The sequence below is a fragment of the Silurus meridionalis genome, chromosome 16 (assembly GCF_014805685.1).
Source record: "Silurus meridionalis isolate SWU-2019-XX chromosome 16, ASM1480568v1, whole genome shotgun sequence".
Classification (NCBI taxonomy): domain Eukaryota; kingdom Metazoa; phylum Chordata; class Actinopteri; order Siluriformes; family Siluridae; genus Silurus; species Silurus meridionalis.
In genome coordinates, this window is record NC_060899.1 from 7,887,827 (window position 1) to 7,915,007 (window position 27,181).

The 27,181-nt window shown below is 36.1% G+C and overlaps 1 protein-coding gene across 1 annotated transcript; it reads left to right on the forward strand.

Annotated features, from left to right (window-relative positions):
- Positions 1–716: 716 nt before the first annotated feature.
- On the forward strand, positions 717–26,605 carry ntsr1 (neurotensin receptor 1 (high affinity)). The gene is made up of 4 exons (XM_046869834.1): positions 717–1,554; positions 16,236–16,437; positions 22,503–22,587; positions 26,042–26,605. Exons 1-4 carry the CDS (start codon positions 886–888, stop codon positions 26,289–26,291), a joined length of 1,206 nt encoding a protein of 401 aa, XP_046725790.1. The 5' UTR covers positions 717–885; the 3' UTR covers positions 26,292–26,605.
- The last annotated feature ends 576 nt before the right edge of the window (positions 26,606–27,181 follow it).

Sequence of the window (27,181 nt, forward strand, 5' to 3'; positions counted from 1 at the left end):
TGGTTCAACCTAAGACAGCACAGAGAGTGTGGTCATTCTGGTCCAGGCAAACTGATTTAATTAGACGTGAGGCATAATGAGGATATGTAGCTGTCTGTCGAATACTGTCTGGTCCAACCACAAAAACCATGAGCAGAATCAATATTTAGATCATTAGCATCACTGCACAGCTATCTAGGGTGCAGTCTGTTGAAGTGTCATGATTTTGAAATAGCAAAATATTTGTGATTATACACTCCGTAAACCCTACTAATAAAGTCCATAAATGTCCTTCATAATGATGAAGCAATACTTTTAGTAATGCTTTTAGTAATCCTATGAACAAAAGGAAATGAAAAACACAAAACTGGCAACATAAGGTGCACATTTAGTAGTCAATTAGTCATTAATAATAGTAAATGTTTAGTATCACATTTGTTAAATTTCATTGACTTATGTAGTATTAATAACCATTTTATTGAATTTTTCTTTTTTTTTTCCTTTTTTTGTAAAAAGTAGCTGAAAACTATTTGTTAGTTTAAAAGACAGACGGCAATGTATGTTTGAGAGGAGTGTAAAGTTTGGCTAGGATACGAGACAAATCATCAAGGCAAATAAATAAATAAATAAATAAATAAATAATCTACGTCAACCAATGCGTACACGTCACCGTCTGCGCAGCATACCCGCCTCCGCGCGCGCGCGATATAAACGTGCACCGCCTGTATCGCGCGCGCGCGCGTGTCTGTGGACGAAGAGCGCGCGGTCACCCCTCTCCTGCTCGATCTTCGGTTCCACTTTAACAAACCTATCCAATCAAATAAAGCAGAGTTTCTGAGGGCGCGCCTTGTCCGCGATGGAGTGATTTCACATTTCTGCAAAAGTAACAAATCTCGCTCATACGCTATGGATCTAAACCTCACATTAACAGAGCTCGACTCCATCCAACTGCGCGTCTTGACGGAGCAACTTGTGGCGCGCGCGAACAATTCGGCTCCGCTGCGCCACAACGAGACGGATCCCGCTACTCAGGAGGACTTGGACGTGAACACGGACATTTACTCGAAACTGCTGGTCACCGTGATTTACGTGGTCCTGTTCGCTATCGGCTGCCTCGGAAACTCTATAACGCTTTACACCTTGCTGACGAAAAAGTCTCTTCAGAACCTGCAGAGCACCGTGCACTACCACCTGGCGAGCCTGGCCGTGTCTGATCTGCTCATCCTCCTGTTCAGCATGCCCGTGGAGCTCTACAACTTCATCTGGGTGCACCACCCGTGGGCGTTTGGCGCTGCCGCATGCAAGGGTTATTACTTCCTGCGCGACGGCTGCTCGTATGCGACGGCGTTCAACGTGGCGAGTCTGAGCGCCGAGCGCTACATGGCCATCTGCCACCCATTTAAAGCGAAAAGCGTGATGTCGCGCAGCCGCACGAAGAAGCTGATCAGTGCCATGTGGGCCGCGTCCTTTCTGCTCGCCACACCGATGCTTTTCACCATGGGCCAGAAGAGCGTGGACAGTGAACTCATATGCACCACCATCGTGTCCCAGGTCACTGCCAAAACTGTCCTTCAGGTGAGTAGTTAAAAACTTTTGAAGCCGATAAATACTTCATTCATTCATTTATTCATTCATTCATTCATTGCATCATGCATTGATCCTTTCTTATATTGCCTGTTAAGTGTTTATCACTTTGTAGTTCATAAATATTGTCATTTTGGATATTCTTGCATAAAAGTTTAACTTGCAGCATTTATTTTCTGCTTCAATAACTACCTTGTTGCTTGTACTAGTTACAGTATTACTTGTGACTATGTTACTACCCTCAAATTTACATTTGTATAGCTTTTTTACCACAACCTGTTACATTATGGCATATGAATACACTTTTTTTTTCTCATTAGAATTGTGTACCAGTTGTTGCTTTACTGTTATTAACTCATGTTTATGGGATTTCTTTATGCTGTCTTGTGCAGTTTGCTATACTCCTGTGTATGTTCTCTTAGTTAGTTGAGTGTTGTCTCACATAGGCCAGTAATGTTTTATGTAGCACAGTCCTCAGGGAACCATCTGTATATGGTTAAAATGCCAACAACAGCTAATAAACCTAAATAACATTCTGATAATTAAGTAATACATGTAACCTCACATATGGGGGAGCATTAAGCTAAAAATCTTGAGGTAGAAGACATTTTATATGCTTTGTACAAATCCAATTTTATATGCGTTGGTTATTGGTTATCATGTATATGCCATTTATTAGTCAATTATCGGGCCTTAACATTTCTTTTGAAAGGAAACAGTAATGTTAATGTAATCAACATTTATTAAAAATATACTGGAAATTGATTTGTCAGAGTTGTAGAGAGGCAGCAAGAGAGAGGATTGAGAGTTTGGCAAATGTAGAAAAAAGAAATAAGAGTTGTATGCAGAGATTTTTTTCTTCATTTGCTGTATCTATTTGATTTAAGTTTTTATTTTTTTATCTTATATTATGCTGCTACTGCAAAAAAAAAAAAAAATACGACTATTTTTTTCTTAATCAAAAAAGAAAAAAGATCCTAAATTAAAATGACTAAGAAAAGTATTTTATGGTGTTATTGCTATAAAAAAATAAAATAAAATGTGGTTTGGGCAGACATTGAATGCACATAAAACGTAATCTCTATAATTTTTTACCATGACATAATTGCTTAAAGATTTATGACATATAAAGATTTATGACCTATAAAAAAAAAATCCTGTCTCTTTTTAGTCTCTACATAGAATGGTGTATTAAAGAACAAAAACAAAAAAAACCCACTAGATTCTAGATTTGTTCTAGAGGGAAATATCCAGGTTTTTAGATCTGACTGATAAGTTATGTTAATTAACTCAAATAACCATTCCTTGCATCTATGTTGAGCAAAGAAGCATCCCGAGATCCAAACACATTATACCTTCATGTGGATGATCTATGTCAGTGTTTACTCTGGTCATCTATTGATTTGCACCTGCTTGATTGTAGGCATTACACTACTACCACATGATGTGTGTGTGTGTGTGTGTGTGTGTGTGTGTGTGTGTGTGTGTGTGTGTGTGTGTGTGTGTGTGTGTGTGAGACAGTGTGTGTGTGTGAATGGTACAAATTAAAGAAAGGTGTCTTCATAAGGTTCACAAGATGTCAGGAGTGTCCATTTTATAATTTTATCATGTTCATTTTATACAAGTCTCTAGACTGTTACTGAACATTTCTTTCGTAACAAAAAATTTTTTTGTTAATGCTATCTAAAATATTACTGCAAAAACATAGCATAACAGGCAAAGCGTGGTTTATATACCTTTTATACTCCAGTATACAACGACATAATGGCATAACATTATGGCAACCAATGAGGCATAACATTATGACTGCCTGCCTAATATTGTGTTGGTCCCCCTTTGCTGCCAGAACAGTAATGACCTGTTGAGCATTAACAGCATTATCTTCCACAGCTATTTGAGCTACATTAGCTAATCTGTTGGATCAGACCACACAGTCCAGCCTTTGCTCCCAACGTGCATCAATGAGCCTAGCTGCCCATTGCCCTGTCGCAGGTTTACCGCTGTTTCTTCCTTGGACCACTTTTAATAGATGCTGACCACTGCAGAACACCCTACAAGAGCTGCAGTTTTGATATGCTCTGACCCTATCAATTAGCCATCAAAATTTGCCCCTTGTCAAACTCTGTCAAATGCTTACACTTGCCTATTTTTCCTGCTTCTAACACATCAACTTTGAGGACAAAATTTTCATTTGCTGCCACCCACTAACAGGTGCCTTGATGATGAGAGATAATCAGTGTTAATCACTTCACCGGTCATAATGTTATAATGTCAATGTTATGTCTGATCGGCGTATGGTAAACAACTATTTGATGACCGTTTGCTATGTAAAGCAAAATGAGAGCATTTCCCCATTTTTCTTCTTCTTTAAAATTTTTATTATTATTCCAAAATGTTTTATTATTTCGATGCATCTGTGCTTCACTGAAATTCTTTTTTAAAATTGAAAAGTGTGTCTCAGACTTCTGCACTATAAAAAATAAACACAGAAAGGATTCTGTGTTTATTTTTTATAGTGCAGAAGTCTGAGACACACTTTTCAATTTCAGAAAAGAATTTCAGTGGAACACGTTGGCCGGATTTCACACGTGATTCAGTGTGAGCAAACGGTATTCCCAAAGCGTTGTGACGCATTGTCTTGTTCCCTTAGGGAATTAGGGTTACATACGTATGAAATCCGGCCAACGGCATGGCGTGACGTCACCGGCGAGGCGACGTCGCGACCAGGAAGCTACAAAATGTGCAAGCAGTGGAGCGACGCTAGAGTCTGAAGAAAAAAAGGTAAGCATGGCAGGGATGTAGGGAGTGTGGCTTGGACACTCCCTACAGGGAATTAGGGTTATATACGTAACTTAAAGGCGTTCCCCATTCGGAAACTCGAGCTGCATCACAACGCTTTGGGAACGAGTGTCCAGTGGCGCCACACTGACCAATCCCTACCTAGTGTGTGAGAGCACAACCAGAACGCAGGACAGAGGAGCTGGGAGTGGCTCTAAGGTCGAGGTCATAAAAAACCTGACAAAGGTCAGCATGGTGGACAGCCCGCAGTGATGCAGATGTCCTGGAATGGAACTTCAGCGAGCCAGGCCGTAGAAGCCGCCGCACTCCAAGTGGAGTGAGCCTAGACCCCAGAACGGAGCGGGAAGACCAGGGAACTCATTTGATGATAAAATGGCATCCACAATCCACCTAGTGAGAGTCTGCTTATTAGTAGGAAAATCTTTCCCAAGGGCCATAGCAGACAAACAGCTGCTTGCACTGGACACAGCCTGTTTTGCTTCTCCTGGTTTGGGGCTTGGAAAGAAGGAGGGCAGGTCATGGGGAGCCGCAGGCACCTTAGGTAGGTACCCCGATTTACGGTATAAGGGCCACCTCGTCCAAGGGCTCCCGGTGTCACGCAGGAATCGTGCATCAGAGGGTGCACCCACTGAGCAGCTCCATGAGAGCAATGGGGAAGATACCAGTAAATTGTTGCAGATTGCTTTTTGGTTTTCTGAAACTTGTTTATTACCACCCTCACCTACAGCGTCACCGAACAGACCAGGAGTAGCCACCAGGACATTCAAAAGTAAAGCCCTGTCCCTATCAGGAATCTTTGACAGGGTGAGCCACAGAAGCCTTTCTTTGGCTACTAGGGCTGACATGGACCGACCTACAGCCCGTGTCGTTTCTTGGTGGCCCTAAGGGTTAGGTCGGCAGCGCGACGTAACTCCTTAAATTGTCAGCACCAGAGCTGAATCCCTCGTCCATCTCTTGCAGCAGGCCAGCCTGGTATGCATGCAACACACCTTTCGTGTGGAGCCTTACCCGCTGCCACGAAGTGGCTCTTAACGGTTAAGTAGGCAATATCTGGGCCTTAAGCGATGATGCTATACCGGGGAAAAGATAGCTAGCTAGCGTCTCTTTCACCCTAGGCATCGTCCCATAGCCACGCTCTCCCAGGACCCAGACACTTCAGTGTGCAGATCAGGTAAGAACGTGAAGGCAGTGATGCGGGCGCAGGAAACGCTTATCCAGCTTACTGGGTGTGTGCTGCCTCCACTTTTCGTCCAGCCAAGCTAATTCTAGCTTGGACACCGCCTCTGTCAGTACCTTCTGGAGCTCCTCATACAGCACAGGCTGTGAGGAGTCTGTGGGCTTGCTAGCCTTCAAAATCTCTCCCTCCTTGAAGGAAAAAATATGGAGCACGGGGCAAGAAGGAACATACAGTCTAAATTCTGCTTGCTTTTAAAGCTTTTGCCTGCACAGATTCACACACACAGCACTTACCTGAACAAACAGAAGCTAGCGTCGCTTCACTGCTTGCGAATTTTGTAGCTTTCTGGTCGCGACGTCGCCCCACCGGTGATGTCACGCCTTGCCGTTGACCGGATTTCACACCTGATTCAGAGCATAAGCAAACACGGAGGCATTCCCAAAGTGTTGGGACGCAGCTTGAGTTCCCAAAATAGGAACTGAATTTGAAATTATGATAAGACTACGAACGAACTGATTGATGATCTATTCAACATCTTTATCTATAAGCTGGAATAGCCAAATGAAGTGAAAGGCAAAATATTAAACTTCTTTAAATGGTTTATGTATTTTATCTACTAAACATTAACATCCATACATTTTTTACATAATGGATTAAAAGTACAATTTCAGGGACATAGTGAAATTAGTCTCGGTCATATCTTAAACTTTAAACTGTTTCAGATAACATTAAGATAAAACAAGATTAACAGTAAGCTATAAATTGATTTTACAAATGATAAAAAAAAAAAATCAGATGAGATTTTATGCTAAGAAGGATTTCTCATTTATATTTCTTAATGAAATGGAAAAGACTGCAATGTGAGCTAGAGACAGAAACAATTAAATATTTTCAGATTCTTAGGGATGTGGCTTTCAACTGTGAAATTATGTAAATATAATTTATTTTCATTTTTTATATAATTTTTATCATTCAATATTATTAATATCTAATGATCTAATCATTTAGTAACAAGGTTTCCAACTGGCTGGTTTATCTAATGAGACATTGGGGCAACTGTTTTGGAGAAGTGGGTGGGAAGCAGATTTGTAATGAGTTTTAGCTCTTTTCCTTTAGAAATTTCCTTTGCAACATTTAATATTTCATACCATAATTATTCAGCTCTAATTCCATGTTGTTGAGCTACAATCACACATCCATTATAAAAATACAAAAGCCAAGCCAGTGTGGATAAAGGTAAAAATACCCTTGTAAAGTTCAATTAAATGACCCAGGGGCTTTGATTCCTTTTGTTAAATTAATTGCTAAAAAGATTTTTATTTGTATAGCACTGTTTATAATGAATATTGTCACAAATCAATTCATATCATTCTCTACAGGAATACATAAATACCAGATAGATATTTTAATTGTGCAAACAACCCCCAATAATTTGCGGTTCAGAACTCGCGGCTCGGAAAATTTGCAGGTTCTCATTTGAAACCAAACTAACAGCTAGTTGCGGATTTTCTTAATATTTGTGGGAATCCGCAGTGATTTAAAAATGTTATTGTATTAAAGTGACATAATATCTAGATGAATTCACTAGGGTACCATAGGGGCTGCAGGGGTGCATCCAAAATTTGTGAATTTTGGGAACATAGAATGTCCACTGTATAAACATTTTCACAAGTAAGCGGCCACTTACCCGCTGCCGCAAAGTGGCTCTCAACGTTTTAGTAGGTAATATCAGGGCCTTAAGCGATGATGCTATACCGGAGGCTATACTGAAGGCTACTGAAAAATTGCAAAAAAAAATAAAAAAAATTGTTCTTATGGACACAGGCTTTAACTTTTATTCTAATGAGGCCTATAAAATGTATTTTACAGTTAAAGGGTTCACTGCAATTGCAATATATTTTGAAGAAAACTGGCACTTTGGGGAGCATTTTTGATTCCAGAATCATGTTGTGAGTGATGACTTCATCTCCTATGGGTCGACCTTCAAGGTCTGGAACATGCCTGGGTTCCAAGAAGTTGTAGTGTAAATGAATGTGTCTGCCCAGGTCATAGTTTATAAGGTTCCCTGTAGCATTGCACTGACAGACTTAGTGTCTTAATGATGCAATTCTAAAAACCACAAATGTTAAGGTGCAAACATTACATTTCAAAACAATGTGGTGATTGTTCAGATTATTATTTAAGTGATTTTGTGCAATTCTACTGTAAAACAGGTGTCTGAAAATGTGCAGCTTAGGCAATGTTTACACCTTAACGTTTGTGGTTTGTTGGCTTGATGGAAATTGAGCGTAGAACACTGTAGAACATTGGCACTTGGTTTTTCTTTAAAGTAACCGTGTAAAGCATTCAAAAGGTAAAACCACAGATGAAATAATTATTTCAAATGCACTAGTGACACATGAAGGTGAAGACGGATACACTTACAGGTAAAGCAGTTTCCAATAAAACAGAAACAAATCCAAAAATAGTAGTCATATCAGGCAAACAGCAACCAGTTTTAACTTAGCAGGGCAAATGCAAAATAAGGAAAACAGTACATTTCAAACTAAAGGATCAATCAGTAACTAATCCTGGTACAATCTGCCATACAGGGATAAAACTAAGCATATCCTTCACAATGTGTAGTGAACGAGTGTTTCTCTTGAAGAGTCCTTGTATGGGTGTGAGTGATTGAGCACAGGTGTCACAGGTGTGTTTAATCAGTAGCTCAGTGACTGTGGAAGTGTGTGTTTGTTTGTTTGTGTGTGTGTGTGTGTGTGTGTGTGTGTGTGTGTGTGTGTGTGTGTGTGTGTGTGTGTGTGAGAGTGTGTGGTCTGAGGAAAATAGGAAATATACTCCAAAGCATTCCTGGCTTACTGTGACATGACATTGGGAAAATAAGGATGTCTACAGTACAGTAGGTTGTGCCTTTATGACAATCATAAACTGTTCCACAATCTCAGAGCTGCTACAGAAAAGGCCTGGTCAAATTTGAAGTCAAGAGAACAAGTAAAAGTTGTTCCTTTGATGATCCAAAAACCTCTGGAGGTTTCTTGAAGGCAAAAGAGATCAGAGTTATACCTCAGTGCCCAGCCAAGCAGAGATATAGCAGTCTATAATGAAGTCCTTATAGATTGAAAGTAAACAATGGTGTATAAGGCAAAATGTTGGTATTAGAGGTTCTGTAGATGGGTAAATTGTCATGCAAGGTATTCATTCAGAATTTTTGTTTTTCTTTTGCAGTAACTCCTGTCATAGGGCACAGATAGACTCAAACCATACCAGAAATGTCCTCCAACATTACAGTCACTGCATTTTTCCCCTATTAATTTGTTGCCTGTGTCTAGTATCTTATTTTTATACAGTGGCACAATTGTTTGTAATTACTATGTTTTGTGTGTACACACTTTAAATGCTGATAGACTAGCAGTGCATTTTAGATATGCCTCAAATACTGTGTACAATAGATTTTTTTCCCGCCACAAAATAAATAAGGTAAAAGGTAAACATATAAAAGATTATAATTTGAAAAATGTAATGTATTAATCAAGTAATATGAGCAAGAAGAACATGTTAACAAAAGAAGCAGTTGAAAAAAACTTGAATAAAATGTGTATTGAAAACACTGCACTCAAAGAGAGATTGTGAATCCAAGTAAATGACAGCTGTGTTTTACCTGTACTTTTTCAATAGCTGAAAGGCTTTCAAATATTTGAATACTTACAATAAGCCAATTTTCCTCTGTTTTTATTTACATGTCTTCCTCCTGTGCACATTTCTGGGTTATACTCTAAAGCTGTTCATTAAATTTTACGTGAGGTGTCAGGGTTTATGATTGTTCACATTATATATATGTAATTATGGCATTTTTTAAACAAAAAACTTACTGATCTCCACAGTTATTCATTTTTTACAAGTTATAAAATTTCAATAAAAATGTGCATAGAATAAGCTGCAAAGCATTGATTATCCACTCAAGAGAAGCAGCCTAAAATATAACATAATCAAACATTTTATGGCATAGAGAACATTAGTACATTCTATGAAAGATTAATTTTATCACAGCCATTTTTTACTTTATCCAAGACTAGACCTAATATTTGTCTTAAAGTTCAAGGAGGCATGATTTGCAGCACTGTGGCTTGCTAATATCTCATTTCTCATTTTGCACCTCATTTATCTTTAGCTTCTAGTCTGTTTGCTGTTTCACAAGACTACGCTTTAACAGAATACAATATATTCTAATTAATAAGTTCTTATTAGTAACAGTTACATAAAGGTTCTGATGTATGTCCTATACAATGCTGTGCAGCATTAAGCTGAAGTAGTTGCAATAAAGAAATCTAACAATATATTCTAAAAAAAAATATATAAATATAAAAAAATTTGGGATATGCCTTGTGCTGACAAAAATGTTGAAAATGGGTTTTATGCAAATAAAACAAAGATTCTTTTTGTGTTTGGGTATGTATACAGTAAATAGTACTACAATAGTCTTAGTCACAATAGTTTTGTGTTTGAATAAGTTTATTGCTCCAAATATCCAAATCCAGGTTAATCATCCCAACCCGACCAACTTAAGGATGTTATAAATGCATTGCAATAAAAAAATGTGGTTAAGCGTTATATTTATAAAATCCAGAAATATAATTTATAAACACAAAAATATAAGAGCACCGGTATCTGAGAGCCATTCTCAGGAATTTGATTTGTGTCCTATGGAATGCCAGACTAAATGCCTAGTGCACCTTTCTGGCAAGCTTTCTTTTACTTGTTTGAATCGTTATTAGTATTGGAATAGAGTAGGATTTCTGTTCCTGAGGAAACTGAGGAAAAGTATTCCTCAGTTACATTCCTAGCATATAGTATATTTCTTGTAAATGATCTAAAATACATATATAGACGACATGAGCAGATTTTATCCCTGCTTTTGTGCCCTCAGTATGCAAAATACTCAGTCCTGTAAAATTGGCCTTAGTGTTCACCATACAAGTGAACTCAAAATAGGACTAGTTTCTCTTTCTTAAAATCTTTTGCATTGATGCGATCTCAGACTACTACCATGACTCTTTTACCACAGTGATACAGCTGGGTAACCCTAAAGTTTCAAACAAAAAGGATGATTTAAATGATTATATTAATAGTTAAAATGCTATAATTTGTCTCAAAAACAAATTTTAAGTCAAATCCAAAAATCATTATTTAATGCTAAACCATCAAAATTAACTCAATTCATTCCAGAGAACTATGACTGCTAAGGTCACGTGATTGCTAGTGTTAAAAGAAACAGTCATTCATTACATATACATACTGGATACTAATATCATACAGTATTTATAATTCCTGTCACTAATTTAAACTAATTTTTAGGTCAATTAAAGTATTATTCTGTAGTAACACAATAAAGCCACTCATATGGCTTTATATGGCCTCAGAGTCACATGTTCTTCTTGAACATCCAATTCAGATTTAGTGCCTTTATTGCTGTTACTATAGCCCAATTTTCTGTGAAGTCTTTAACCTTAACAAGAGTTTGGAGCAAGAATGCAGAAATTTGCCCATTTTGCCACATGGCATTCGGTCCAAGCTTAAGCTAAAGAGAAATTATACTTGCATCTTTGCTCTAAAATAGCATTCAACTTGTCACATATATTAACATATATAAGATTATTTCCATTCTTTATTCCGCTATTCCATAATCTGATGTATAGACAAAAGTATCCAATAGTTCATAAAGTGCTCAAGATAAGATTTGGAAATCAGAACCTCCTTATGTGGATGCGTATTATGTATGTATTGTATTGAGATGCCTGCTAGCTCACTATCAAGTAGCTGATGACAATAATGGCTAATGAAGTGCAGTCCTCAAAATCTGCTGTACTTGCACTTCTCATATTTTATTTTGAGCCCAGTGTCAAAAGACATTACCAGATTGCCATCAGTGTGTTTGTCGTCTTTAAGTTTTGTGGAACATACAGTACATATGAACCTGAAAGGTTTATCTTAAAAAAGGTGTTGCTGAAACGGTGCTACAGGTTTTTTTTTTTTATTGTATTTTTTTTAATGTCAGACAATATTTTCACGGACCGGCCAATAAGGAGTGGTGGATAAATACAACAAAATAAAATGATACGACCGGCATAAAAACTGGTATTTTCTAAATATAATAATAATTGTGAATCCATTGTGTTGTTTTTTGTTCATTTTGCTAGCTTGGGGGTTTCAATTTAGCGGTAATGTATTATACAGTGGGTACGAAAAGTATTTAGACCCCCCTTCAAGTTTTCACTCTTTGTTATATTGCAGCCATTTGCTAAAATCATTTAAGTTCATTTTTCTTCCTCATTAATGTACACAAAGCAGAAAAACACATAATTGTTGACATTGTTGCAGATTTATTAAAGAAAAATTTTAATATCACATGGTCCTAAGTATTCAGACCCTTTGCTCAGTATTTAGTAGAAGCACCCTATTGAGCTAATACAGCCATGAGTCTTTTTGGGAAAGATGCAACATATTTTTCACACCTGGCTTTGGGGATCCTCTGCCATTCCTCTGCAGATCCTCTCCAGTTCTTTCAGGTTGGATGGTAAACATTGGTGGACAGCCATTTTTAGGTCTCTCCAGAGATGCTCAATTGGGTTTAATTGAGCGCTCTGGCTGGGCCATTCAAGAACAGTCATGGAGTTGTTGTGAAGCCACTCCTTCGTTATTTTAGCTGTGTGCTTAGGGTCATTGTCTTGTTGGAAGATAAACCTTCGGCCCAGTCTGAGGTCCAGAGCACTCTAGAGAAGGTTTTCATCCAGGATATTCCTGTACTTGGCCGCATTCATCTTTCCCTCGATTGCAACCAGTCGTCCTGTCCCTTTATGCTTCAATGTTGGGACTGTATTGGACAGGTGATGAGCAGTGCCTGGTTTTCTCCACACATACCGCTTAGAATTAAAGCCAAAAGTTCTATCTTGGTCTCATCAGACCAGAGAATCTTATTTCTCACCATCTTGGAGTCCTTCAGGTGTTTTTTAGGAAACTCCATGCGGGCTTTCATGTGTCTTGCACTGAGGAGAGGCTTCGGTTGGGCCACTCTGCCATAAAGCCCCGACTGGTGGAGGGCTGCAGTGATGGTTGACTTTCTACAACTTTCTCCCATCTCCTGACTGCATCTCTGGAGCTCAGCCACAGTGATCTTTGGGTTCTTCTTTACCTCTCTCACCAAGGCTCTTCTCCCCTGATAGCTCAGTTTGGCCAGACGGGCAGCTCTAGGAAGGGTTCTGGTTGTCCCAAACGTCTTCCATTTAAGGATTATGGAGGCCTCTGTGCTCTTAGGAACCAGCAAAAAGTGCAGCTAAAGTGCCTTGCCACAATTCTGTCTCCGAGCTCTTCAGGCAGTTCCTTTGATCTCATTATTCTCATTTTCTCTGACATGCATTTTGATCTGTAAGGTCTTATATAGACAGGTGTGTGGCTTTCCTAATCAAGTCCAATCAGTATAATCAAACAAAGCTGGACTCTAATTTGTAGAACCATCTCAAGGATGATCAGAAGAAATGGATAGCACCTGAGTTAAATATATAAGTGTCACAGCAAAGGGTCTGAATAATTAGGACCATGTGATATTTCAGTTTTTCTTTTTTAATAAATCTGCATAAAATGTCAACAATTCTGTGTTTTTCTTTCAATATGGGGTGCTATGTGTACATTAATGAGGAAAAGAAATTAACCTAAATGAGGCAGCCCCTTTAAGAAGGTAGCGGATGTAGGTAAGACTTGTGACCGAGGCAAGCATCTCGACGTGCATCAAGAGTGAATCATAGACAGATGTGGTGTAAAGAATCCGGTTAATTTCCAAAATAAAACATCATTTAAAATCAGATAATACATATAACGGAAATATTGTAAGTTATGTATTCTTTCTGTGTGGCCCGGGTACCAATTGACCCACGGACCGGTGCTGGTCCATGGCCCAGGGGTTGGGGACTACTGCTGTATCTTACTAGATTGTAGACTTAATGCTTTGCATGCGGCAATGGCATCTGCACATAAAGTCATTTGAATGGAATCAAAGTCTCAGTTCTTAAATTATATGCAACCATTAAACAAAACAAAGTAAACAAATAAGCATCAATCTTGAGGAAAGCCTAATGTCTTCTGTAGTTTTTAAAGATAAAGCATCATTAACCTTTGTGACAATTCCAGTCTACCTCCTTTTGTGATCTTGTGAAATAGACCAAAGCAATTATAAGGCAATTTGTGGCTATACTTATTTGTGCTCAATTTTAATGCATTGTCATGCTTTTTTTTTCAGTATTTGCATGATTTTTCCCTTTTGTTATTCAAACAGTAATACAAAATAGTCAATTTGTTTCTTTTATATTTAAAACAAAAATGGTTTTGCACATCAAATCAGTGTAAGCACTTTAGTGGAGCTCACCTTTAGTAAGGATCACATTCTTTTCATTAAAGTCCAGTCAAGTCAAGTTTATTTCTATAGCGCTTTTCACAACAGATATTGTCTCAAAGCAGCTTTACAAAATTTAACAGTTAAGGTGAACGAGGTGTATTTATCCCTGATAAGCAAGCCATGGCAACTGTGGTAAGGAAAAACTCCCTTAGATGTTATGAGGAAGAAACCTTGAGAGGAACCAAACTCAAAAGGGGAACCCAGCCTTGTTTGGGTGACATCAAGAGTGTGATTATAGTCTTTAAACAATACAGAACACTGGATAGTGAGAACTAAAATGGGAACTGGAGTGTAAGATTATGAGTAATGTCCTTTCTACAGTCTTATACAGTCTTTTGAGGTATGGAACCAGGATCTACTGAGCAACTCATAAAATAGCTCAACATTTGCGATCATCATAGATCCAACACCAGTTTCTCCATGCCAGGGCCTTTAAACACTCCAAGAGGTCCAATGTCCAAACTCCACATGAAGTGGTATCCAAATGGCGCTGGTACGTCTTTAGATGGTTCGGGATGTTTGTGGGGTCAGCATCTACTGCTTTAAAGGTCCACAATTTTCATGAGGTGGGACGTGACTGGCACAAACTCAGGATGCCTCGGGATGGGTAAAGAGAGAGAAGCAGTAGATGAAATTATCGTAGATGCTGTTCATGATATAAACAAACAAGTTGATAATGTGAATGTGATCAAATGTACTGGATGTGTGTTATGTGTAGGACTTGCTAAACATAAACGTATTTAATCTGCACTTAAACTGGGAGAGTGTGTCTGAGCCCCAAACATTGTCAGGAAAACTATTCCAGAGTTTAGGAGCTAAATGTGAGAATGCTCTACCACCTTTAGTGGACTTTGCTATTTTAGGTGCTACTAGAAGTCCAGAGTTTTGAGATCTCAAGGAGCATGACGGATTGTAGCGTGTTAAAAAAAAAACTGGAAAGATACATGGGATCTAAACCGTTTAGGGCTTTGTGAGTAAGTAGCAGTAGTTTGTAGTCAATTCGAAGCTTAACCGGTAGCCAGTGTAGGGATGAGATTGGGGTTATATGATCATATTTTCTCGAACTTGTGGCTGCTGCATTCTGGACTACTGTAGCTTGTTTATTAATGGAGGTCATGAACACATAGACGAGATTCTCTGCATCAGATATAGACAACATGTTTCTTAGCTTAGCAATATTTCTAAGGTGGAAGAAGGCTGTTTTTGTAATATGGTTGATATAATTTTTAAAAGACAAGTTCCTGTCTCAAATAACTCCCAGGTCTTTTACTGTTGAACCAGTAGTTACAGAACATCCTTCTAAATGCAGGTTGAAATGCTGGAGCTTCTGTGTGATGAGCAAAATTCCTGTCCTATCAGAATTTAATCATAATAAGTTTATGCGTCATCCAATCTTTTAATTATTTGACACACTTAGTTATCCAAGCCAATTGGGCTGTATTAAAAAAGGCTCTTTATACAAAAGGGAAATGTCAATTTTTGTAAGCAATGCCCATGGAATTCATGGTATAGGGAATAGTTCACACATTAAATCAGACAAATAGAATAGGATAACTAAGTGTTTTTATTGTTTTTGTCTGATTTAAAATATATATATATATATATATATATATATATATATATATATATATATATATATATATATATATATTAGCTTTTTTTTACTCCTGATTGCTAAGCTTTTTATCATTAAATCAGACAAATAGAATAGGATAACTAAGTGTTTTTTATTGTTTTTGTCTGATTTAATGTATATATATATATATATATATATATATATATATATATATATATATATATATATATATATTTATTTATATATGTATTAGCTTTTTTTTTACTCCTGATTGCTAAGCTTTTTATCTTTTAAATAGCTTAGCAATCAGGGGTCAAAACAGGCTAATGCTGCTTAGCAATTAAAAAAAGAAATAGAAAGAAAAAACACATTAATGATTAAAAATTAGTATTTTCTAATTTTTTTATTTGTTATTGCAATGCTATGGCTACATCCCCAGAAACAATGGAACATGCTCTATTATAAGGCTGCAAAACTGAAAAAAAAAGAATTTTTTGTTGAACTATTACAGTTCCATAACCAGCTATTTCCCTCAAGTTCATTGGTCTTAACCAGACATTCTGTGGACACTTCTAGCAGCCTTCCTATTGAATGTGGCTAAATAAGCTAACAACCTTTAAAAACAACATTTTTCAAAAGAGTCCACATCTTTTATTACATTTTCTTCTCTGTCCAATTAGGTGAATGCATTCCTTTCATTTGTTGTTCCAATGGGTCTGATCTCAGTGCTGAATGGAGTCATTGCCAGTCAGCTTCTACGTATGTTTCGTGAGGCAGCTCAGGACAACCGAGTCTGCCTGGTTGGGGGTAATGCCACTACCCTCAGTGTTGCTGTGGAGCCTAACCGTGCCCAGTCTCTTCGCCATGGTGTTCTGGTATTGCGTAAGTAACAGTCAGATATCTTTGCAATGTACATATTGAAAACAACTTGAAAACATTACCACTATGTAAATAAGAATGTACAACTTCCATTTGTTCTTTATATTTTATTTGTCAGGGGCTAAATTATAACTGTGTGATCTTAACAATTTTCCATAAATAAATAATTACAAATAATCTAATGACAAAAAAATAAAATTTCCCTTTTTTTCATTGTGGAATAATGCATTTAGAATTCTTGGAAATGGCCTTATAAACTTCTGATAAGCAGGACACAAATGCTTCTCTAAGACCACAGTTGGTGTCATTTCTAATGAGCATAATGTAGCCATAAATTTTCAATGCAAAAAAATAATTGTCATTTAATTTTCAAAAGATTTGTATTTATAGAGGTACCTCCTGATCAGATTACCTGATCTTGTAAATTTTATTATTAACACCTGGCTGCTATTTACTCTGTTAATGTTTTTGGAAGTAGGAAGTGAAGGTTCTAGCAATGACTATATATTTTAAAAATCTGTTGTGTTTGTGTTGTTGTCATACTGTTTGTGTACAGTAGTTGGTGGGGACCACATTATTTATAAAGCTATAATAATATATTATAATAAGTAATATATAAATACAAATTTAATTGACAGAGAACATACTTTCTTTTCAGCATAACTGTATGAGGCAACAATATAACAAAAATTGCCTGAGTAATTTAGACAGTTTTCTTTCTAGCCACCACTACCTTTAATCAAGAATATACAGAACTAAAATTCATTATTTTATTAATTAGTGTTATACACACATGCACTTTCTGGACTGGTCTCTAACACTATTGAATTTTGTATATTCATGTCTTTGAAGGCAGGATATTTGGAGGTTTGATTGCAGGATGTGGTAGGGGAGGGAGGACTGCAGTTGTTAGGTCTGGCTATTTCAGTTTAACTTTATTTGTATAGTGCTTTTACAATAGACATTTTCACAAATATCTATATTAAGATTTATATTTCTATTTCTATTGAGCAAGTCATTGGCCACAGTGGCAAGGAAAAATATTTCTGAGAAATCTTGAGATAACCAGGATTCCAAAAGCGAATGCATATTTTCTAGTTGACTCTAGATAGTGGAATTACTATTAATCACTACTATTTCACAATGATTGATTAGGGGACTATTTAAACACAAATGCATATGAAAGAATGCTCAGTATGGGCATTAGTCTTAGTAGCTACACCCTCAGGTCTTAGATACAAGTGTGTACAGTATAAAGGAGAGATTATTGTAGTAATGGTAAAACTTGTTTTATTTTGGAAGTGCAACCATTAGAGTATCCACATGTAACCATCAACAGATGCAGAGGGAGAGTTGCACAAACACAAGTATCCATTTTCAAGCAGAGATATCAAGATGAATCAGACAGGTCTTGAGGGTAAAAGCAGTCACAGCAGTAGGAGTGGGTAACAATCAGGTACCAACATTACATCAGGCAACAGGAGTAAAGATATAGCTAGCACATAAGATGGAAAAAGAAAGACAGAGAGTGGGAAAGATTATTATATAAGCTTATAATAAAGGGGTTTACAGGGGTATGCAATGTGAGCATAGCTTAAAGGAAGATTCAAAAGGGAAGACATGCATTAGTGGGCCCAGTGGGACTTAAGGCATCTTGCCTCTTCCCCATCAACAAACCTATGTGACCTATGTATTACATAGCCAAGGGCTTTGTGGGGAAAAAGCTCTGCTCTTAGCTGTAGATTTTATTATCATAGGCACTAATAAAGAACCTGCAAGATCGAAGCTGATATGGCAGATCATAAAACACCAAGATTCACTTAGGTAATGTTGGCAAGATTGCCAGCATCTATCATGATGGGGTTAAAGGCGAAAGAAAATGCTTATTTTTCTTTACACTATAGCAACTGTTTCATCTTTGCATGTACCTTTTTAAAACAGGCTCCTGAACCACCTGAGCACCCTGCCTTTTACTATCTGTATGGACCAATACTTCCATACAAAAAAAAATGTTCAAGCTGTGCTTCTTCAAAGGATCAGCAAAAAATAAATAAACAATAAGTGATAGGTTCAGTTAAATACAAATGCAACACATTTTTTTGTATTGTAAAAAAGAATATTATGCAGCTATTACTCAGAAATGATCCATGAAATGCATTAATTCTACATACAAAAAGTTCATTTCTCTCCTGATAACTGATTTTTCCTGAGATGCCCGGGTACCTACTGTAAGTCTCTACTGTGCGATCCGCTGCGCTGTGTCAACACCGTATAATCTCCATTTTATAGAAAAGGCTGCTGCTTTCAAGCTGCACAGGTTTTACACAAGCTTTTAATATGGCAGGAGATTTATTTAATACCTTAGGGTTAACACCACTTACTGAGAAGAGGAGACTCAAGACCACTTAATCTAAACTGCTGCTTGGTTCTTAGAGGTAGATTATTATTTATCTTCAAATTTAAGGTTTGCTTTCTTTTAATGTTGTAATGTTTTCAGCTGTTTTATAAGAAAATAGATTTAACAGAAAAGCTGTGCACCAATTATTTAGGCTACTTTGTACATTTGGATGGATGCCTGTAAAGATCACATGGAACTTTGAAAAGAAGTCATTTTACCAAATGCAGCAGTAAATGCTGTCAGTCAGCCTAAAAAATTGTGATGGCCCAGTTTTCTCTCTTAACTTCTTTGAATAGGTCTATGATAGGTAAAAGTGAGATAATCAATCAATTTAAAATTAGTGGTACATTATAGTCCCATGTATAATTTCAGCCTCAGATGCATTTCTTGATGAAAAAAAGTATATTACATAAGTAAAGGTAGGTGGGCATGAACTAATTTTATGAGTACTTTAGGTTTCATTAGGAAAATGTAAAAAAAAAAAAAAAAAATGATTGAATTAAATAAAAATAAATGGCCACATTAAGTTTTTTTCCAGACACACACACACTTGAGCACACACACACACACACACACACACACACACACACACACACACCTATTCAATATATGATTTATTTATAAATTATTTGCCTCTTATTTGCTTCTTCTTTCCTTGTGGGTCATTGAAAACCAGTGGTGAAGTGCTGTGCAATTTCCAGACAAAAAATCTCCCAGACAATCAGAGGCCATAGATCACACTGCAAAACAGATTTTCCAGCTTTGCTGTCTAGCAGATGCACTGATCCACAACATTGTAAATCTGAAAGTCATTGGCACTTTGCAATTACATCCAATCCATGGAGAAGTCTTGCCTTTTTGCAGGGTCACAACATACTAAAAATGTTTTAGGGTCACAGTGTTTATTCTCCTCCATTTACTGAATTTCTCCCTAAATTAAATTCAGCCTATATAAAAGCCAAGTAAAAGCCTGAGTCCTCTGATAGAACAGGGTAAGCCAAAGGCTCTCTGGAGAAGCATTTGCTTTCAGAGTTAAACTGGTTCCAATATAGGCACTTACTTTGAGTACTGAAAAGAGATTTCTACATCTGAGATCTCATACACTTGTTTAAAGGAAAGAAATATCGAAAAGTCGGTCATACTGGGAATTAATGCTGAGCTAGTTGCATAGTTCAGCAATATTTTCGACACAAAGTGAAATGATCTACACAAGTACACAAATAAATAGAGGGAGAGAACAACAGAGAGAGAGAGAAAGAGAGAGAGAAATAAAGAAAGCATTTTCAAGTCCAATTCATATGCTAATAAGGTTAAAGAACCACAATCCATTCCATTTAGTTTGGATATTCTTGTTATATTTCAACAGAAAGCTAATTTATAAGTGCTTTATGAATTATTCATGTAATGTTTATTTGTTTAATGCCAAGTAACTTTCTGAATGAATGTGAATCTAAAGTACACAAAAGGACAAGATCAGTTTAAATGGATATAATGCTCAACCGCACTGTAATCATTCTTTAGATTTTGACACTAACCACACGACATGAAGACACTGGTCTCATTTTGATATCATTGACAATGTAGTCACAGTGACCACTTAGCTAACAGAGAATAAGAACAAATTTATTTTGCATAATCCCCTGAGAACAAACATGGTTACCAGTGGATGCACCAAAAATGTTGGATGTATGATAAATAAAGTAGAATTGCGAGAAAAAAAAGTCAGAATTGATAGGAATGAAGACAGAATTATGAAAAATAAATTTGGAATTGCGAAAAAAAAACCCGTAATTAGGCAAACTTTTGTTTCATGTGGCAGAAACGGGCTTCCAGAGGATTCAGGCCAAAAAAAGGGACAGAGATTCCAAAGTTTGGGATCATTTCAAACTAAATCTGAAAGTTATATTTATATTTTTATTTATTTTTTTTATGATTGATATATTTGTATTTACATTTCGATGTAATATTTCAATTAAATGCACTAAATGGGTTTAGTTTTTACAGATATTCTTGTATGCAATTTTGGCAATTAAAATGTTAATTTACTAAAAAAAAAAAAAAAAAAAAAAGGAAACAAATTACTTGTTCATTTTAAAAGACCAGTTTTATTTTCTCTTGTATATTTAGTATTGCTCCTTAATAAAGAAAAAGTACTTCTTATCCAATTACTCGATTAATCGATGGACTAATCAGTAGAATACTAGATTACTAAAATAATCGATAGCTACAGCCCTGTGCATTTGACAAAGCAGGTTAATGCTGTTTATCTAATTTAGCTAGTCAGTCAGATTATCCATAATTAACAAGCAAACCTCTGATAATACACCTGCTTTTGCTAGAGCAGATATTATGGGTTTTGTGGTTCTTTATTTGAATGCGTTATGTAAGCTGTTTGTCTTATAAAAATGCCAGGACAGTATGCAATGAGCTAGTTGGGCAAAGACTGATAGGATTTTAATCCTACAGTGCTAGCACTTGGATTTATTTTGACATTTGCAGTGAGTCATTTTTATTATTCTCTGTTATTAGGCTAAATAAGCAGCCTAATTTGGGATGTTGAGATGTTTTAGGAGAAAGTACAATGGGCTTGATGTAATATATAAAATGAGGAGTTTATTATAACTAGTAGCAATTGTTGTTCATTGAACAATAATGCTATAATTTGTAAATTAAATTCGAATAAAGTGACAGAATTGGAGTAACCTGGTTCTCAGTTTAATCTAATATTATTATTATTATTTTTATTTATTTATTTATTTTTCTAATCAGTGTTTGTTTAGAACAAAATGAATTGAAGTCTGACTGCTTTATTTTTCCGTGGATAGACCTGATGATGAATGTGTAGGTTAGAAATATGATCAATATTTTAAGTGTTTTAGGAAAAATGAAAAAAAAGTGTACATGATGAATATACTGTAGATGAACATGTAAAAAGAAAATAAAAAAAAAAACGTTTACTGATATGTCAATTGTGCATTGAGTATTAATGTAAACAATGTAACAGTTTTTGTCACAGCAGCTTTAGCTATTAATCTAGATACTATACATCTTAATGTGGAAATGGAGACTGGCGTCTTAATTATCATGACGTGTGGACTTGCTTTGGTTCTCAAGGTCATAAAATGACATAGGGCTTAACACATCTGCTGCATTGATTTCTAGTCAAGATGGGTGTGATTTACAGTATTATCCTTCTAATGAAATCCTGGCTCACCATCATGTCATGAACCACATGCACATCCTGTGCTTCATGCACAGTATAAAAAAGAATAATTAGAGAATAAGAATAGTAAGTCACTTCAAAATGTAGGATAAAACTTTGCACAGAGGCCATGATATTTATTTGTACAGTTTTTACCATCTTCATATGAACCATAAATACGGCATGTTCTTTTCCCTTTGTTTTTGGACAAAATTTCAGTTTGGTTATAATTATAATGGTCTTCATAAACCCTCTGAAACAAAATAATTAGTTTGACAAAAAACATCAGCCATATCAAACCTGAGAAGCTAGCATGGATGGGCAGATGGATACAGTGCTATAAAATTAATTTAACATTCTCAATGTGAATTGTTTTGTCATCAGCGATGAAATCCACAGTGAGTGTTTCACATGTGCCAGCAAAATTGTTATGAATAACAATGTTAATTGTTCATCTTTTCTTTCCAGGAGCTGTAGTTATTGCGTTTGTCGTCTGCTGGCTACCCTATCATGCCCGCCGTCTGATGTACTGTTATGTGAATGATTGGACTGAGTGAGTATTTTAAGATTCTGCCCTGAACATTTGGTCGAAAATCTACACCATAAACATCTTAAATGCCTGCCGAGCTATTACCCGCTGACTGAATCAGCAGTAAAACCATAACTACATGATCAAATATACAGCACGGATATGAGCATGTTTATTTTTAAAGCCTTTCCTAAGGCCAAGGGGTTGTTTGTAACAGTCTATGTAGCATGGAATGGATTCTTTATGACTTGGGGTGAATCTAAAAAGTGCCCTGAGGCGTCTTCAAAGCAAATGGAATCAGCGGGGCCCAACCGGAAAATGTCTTCTACAGCGGGGGGTTATTTACTATCATAGTCACACATAGATACAGTGTTTTGCTCCCAACATCAAACATACACTAAGCTATATTCAACATCCATATTATGCCTCATGAGTTCATTACAGGCCTTCAGATACATGGGTTTAGAAAGCTTATCTATCTATCTATCTAGCAGATGACAGCCTCAGAACTGTGAATTATCTGCTTTTTGCAATTTATGTTACATGCAGTGTGGGCACTGAATTAATTGAGTGGTAGCTTACAGGTGTTTGGCAGTTTTCCTATACGTATTTAAAAGCTGGAATATAATTCCTGAAATGCTCTAAAGAGTTTCCACCAATCCATTACAGAAGTGTTCCACTGAAGACATTTTGGGCATGAGAGCACTCTATACATCACATCACCTTCCCCTACTGCACACTAATAGTGATCATTTGGTGGATCTGAGGAAAATTACTGGTTTTGATCAATGCCAGCACATACTTGGATTTATTTTGACATTTGCAGTAAGCAGGTTTTATTATCCTCTGTGTTATTAGGCTTAGTGAAACAGGTCTTATTACAGGTTTAGGGAGATAGAGAATGTGCAATGAAATCAATTTAAGATGCGCTATATATCTCCAATGCCTAAATATAGAGTGGCATGATCTATAAATATTTATTGCCTTAATATATGTTTAATATAGTTTAAAAGTTTTTGAAAATTTAAGTTTTTTTAATGCTCTATATAAAAGGTCAGACAAGATATGCTATAGCATCATTCTTCTTTAATTTTATTAGCCTTACTTAAAACTTAAAACTGTAGAAATATCATTTGGAAGATCATTTGGCAGAGCCCCTTGAAATTGAATCTAGAGATGTATGTTTGTCTATATTTGTGGTAGGATGCACAGTTATTGATAAATGGTTTCTGTTCCTTTTCTGAAGGTTATTTCTTTGGCTAAGTGCTGAGGCAAGGTAGTGTGTAGGACAGAGAAAAAAAAAGTGAGGTTAGCTGACTTTCACAATATTATGTTATCATTCAATCAGGCTGCAATAACATCAGAATGCAAACACAAGTTCCCCAAGTAGTGGCAGAAGACCACTTTGGTGGAAGTCTTATTTATAGTCTGCTATTAAATGCCAACACTACAATGGGGAATAGACGAGGGCTGAAACGGTTCCTTGAGTAACTCAAATAAAACTTTGTTTAGTCCATTTAACTACACACATTTAACTTAACTCTGGAGCACATTGGACAGGAAACACAAAAGACACTGCAGAATAAAAAGATGTAGGAACTGGGAGAAAACAGCAAGGGGTGATGAGAAGATTCATATGGAAGCCCAATTCTGCCACAATAAACTTTTTTTGCCTAATTCTGACTTTTTTTTCTGGCAATTCTGACTTTATTTTTCGCAATTCTGACTTTATCTCTTGCAATTCTGACTTTATTTAGTTAAAAGTTTAAGTTCTGACTCAAGTTAAAGTAAATAATTATGGGCTCTAACATATACTTAAGTAAAAGGTAGCCATTATTACTACCTCTTTTAATGACACACCTCACATCATCCAATCAATGTATCCAGGCTGAACAACCACCATACTGTATCAAACACTTGTAGAGTAAAGATGATGATGATGAGGTGATCAGAAATGTCTCTGTTCTCAGTAATGTATGTTGCTGACTCCCTCTGTCTGATCCACGTTAGCTATACTTGTTGTTGCCTTCTGCCTTGCTAGTTGTTAGCTTTGTAGGCTAGCTTATGTCTGTGATAGCCAGGAAATGATACACCAGTGGTAGGTTGAAAATGGCAAGAAATAGATAGGCTGAAAAAGGTGCACAATGAGAAGAAAAAAATATTGATCATGTCACAAAATAAATTTAAACTAAAGTAACAAGCCTGGCTTGAAAATGTAAGAAGTAGAAAGTACAGATATTTGTGTAAAATATTTATTTAGTGAAAGTAAAAAGTTGTCAAAGAATAAATAGTGAATTAAACTACTGATACCAAATAATCTATTAAGTAAAGAATAATTTTTACTTCATTGCTTCCCATTTCTGAGCAGAAGTGGCCTCATCATACACAACAGCTTCAGACTTCTGGCCGACAACATGGTGGATGCACCATAAAGTCGCAGTTGTAAGAAATAAAGTCAGAATTGTGAGAGAAAAAAAAACAGAATGGTGAGGAATGAAGTCAGAATTACGAGAAATAAACTCAGAATTGTATACATTTTTTTATTTTTTTGCAAGGAAAAGGCGGAATTAAGCAAACTTTAAAAAATAAATGTGGCCAAAGAAAATGACAAAGTTTGGGATCATTTCGAACTTAAACATGAAGAAAAAACATGAAGAATTTTTATTAATTATTTTTTATTTATATATTTGTATATACAATTTTGATTTAATATGGCAATTAAATGCACTAAATTGGTTTAGTTTTTACAGATATCCTTGTATGCAATTTTAACAATAAATTATTTTTATTTTTCTAAAAAGGAAACAAATTACTTTTCTTATTTTCTTTTGTATATTTAGTATTGTTTTTTATAATAAAGAAAAAGTGCTTCTTATTTGCTTCCTTGATTAATCGATGGAATAATCAGTAGAATACTTGATTACTAAAATAACCAATAGCTATAGCCCTAAAATAGACCTTGTCTATTAAGTGGGGGAAATTTTGGTATGCATATATTGTGTCAATCCTGAGGTGATAGAGCAGAGGTCCCCAATCTTTTCAGCCAATGCATTTCAGACAGGTTTTTTTGAAGAATGTAATTGTTGCAAGACATTAAATTGTTAATAATGATAATAATGATGAAAACAACACATTTCAAATTAGGTTGTTTTAATGTATATAAATTCAGCTTCATCTTTTCAGGCAGAAAGAATTTTGTGGCTTTTTAAAAAACTAAATTTGACTGGTGATGCCTAAACAAATAAGGCTTAATTTAATAACTAAAATAGTTTTATCTGGATTTGTTTAACAAAAAAATTTATTCAGCCAGTCACATTATTTCAGTTTTTAAAAAATAAATCGTTTCTTGGACAATGGACAACAAATGTTTTAGATTGGAAATTGAAAAAGACTTGGACAATGATAACACATTTATGTTTATATTCATACAAGTAACTGTAGTATGTCTTTCTTTATTTCTTTTTTCTCTCCTGCTTAGCACTCTTTATGACTTCTACCATTACTTCTACCTTTTCACCAACGTGCTGTTCTATGTGAGCTCAGCAATCAACCCAGTCCTGTACAACCTCGTCTCGACCAACTACCGCCAGATCTTCTTCTCCACGCTGCACAATTTCTGCTTGCCATGCCGACGTAAGAAGCGAATGCGCATGCTAACCAGGCACTCTATCAGCATTTGCAGTAACCACACTTTCTCTACCAATGTCATTAAAGAGACTGTCTATTGATAAACACCAAAAGCCCATCACAAAGTAAGTGTAATCCTAGCAAAGATACTGTTATTACATTTTATCATTTTAGTTCCTTAGCCTTAGTGGTTAGAAAAAAGATCCAAGCAGCATTGCAAACTTACAAAACTAAGCATAAAATTTAAATTAAGTACTGTATCATTGGTTCTGTTTACATGTTTTTATTTTTTAATTGTGTAAATACTGTATATACTGTAAAATGCAATTTAAATGGGTGTTCAGTTTCATATACATCTGAATTCCAAGACACACAAGATTACTGTACAATAAATCTTTATACTTTTTTTTCCTTATCAGTTTTTCTATCATTGCACTGGCACAGTAGAGTTAATGTCTCAGAATTCGCTGTGAGAACATTGAAAGTGGACTATTCGGAATCCACCTCCTATTAGCAAAGCACATTTAAAGCAGACCAAATGCATTTTAAAAAACATGGTTAATTAACAGCGCAGCTGAATTACAGCTGACACAATTTCTGGCAATTCTGAGTGGCTCAACGCAATTATGCTTTGTGACAGAGAAATTAAGAAAAGAAAGGACACTAAAGATATTCCTTAGCACCATTAATCACTGAAACTCTTTGGTGTAAGTGAAAGGTAGTTTATTGTGGACATCAGATCTTAATGTCTTAAAGATCTTAAAGATCTTAAATAACCTAATGTCCTTCTTTGCTGCATCTGTGCTTTGAAACGCTGCAAAGAGCACAGATCATTAAGACTCTTTTGCAGTGTATTTATTAAATATATTAACCTAAAACAATATGGAATTATTCCATAATACACAAAGTAGATGTGTGTGGCAAAGAATGGAGTGCTGATATAAATGGACACATGGCCAGTCTAAGGTGTGTTTTATATCTAAAGACTGTA

Coding starts and splice junctions, on each gene's coding strand:
- ntsr1 (XM_046869834.1), top strand. CDS start 886: ATGGATCTAAACCTCACATTAACAGAGCTCGACTCCATCCAACTGCGC. Junction 16,438..22,502: donor CCATGGTGTTCTGGTATTGC/GTAAGTAACAGT, acceptor TTTTCTTTCCAG/GAGCTGTAGTTATTGCGTTT. Junction 22,588..26,041: donor TATGTGAATGATTGGACTGA/GTGAGTATTTTA, acceptor TCTCCTGCTTAG/CACTCTTTATGACTTCTACC.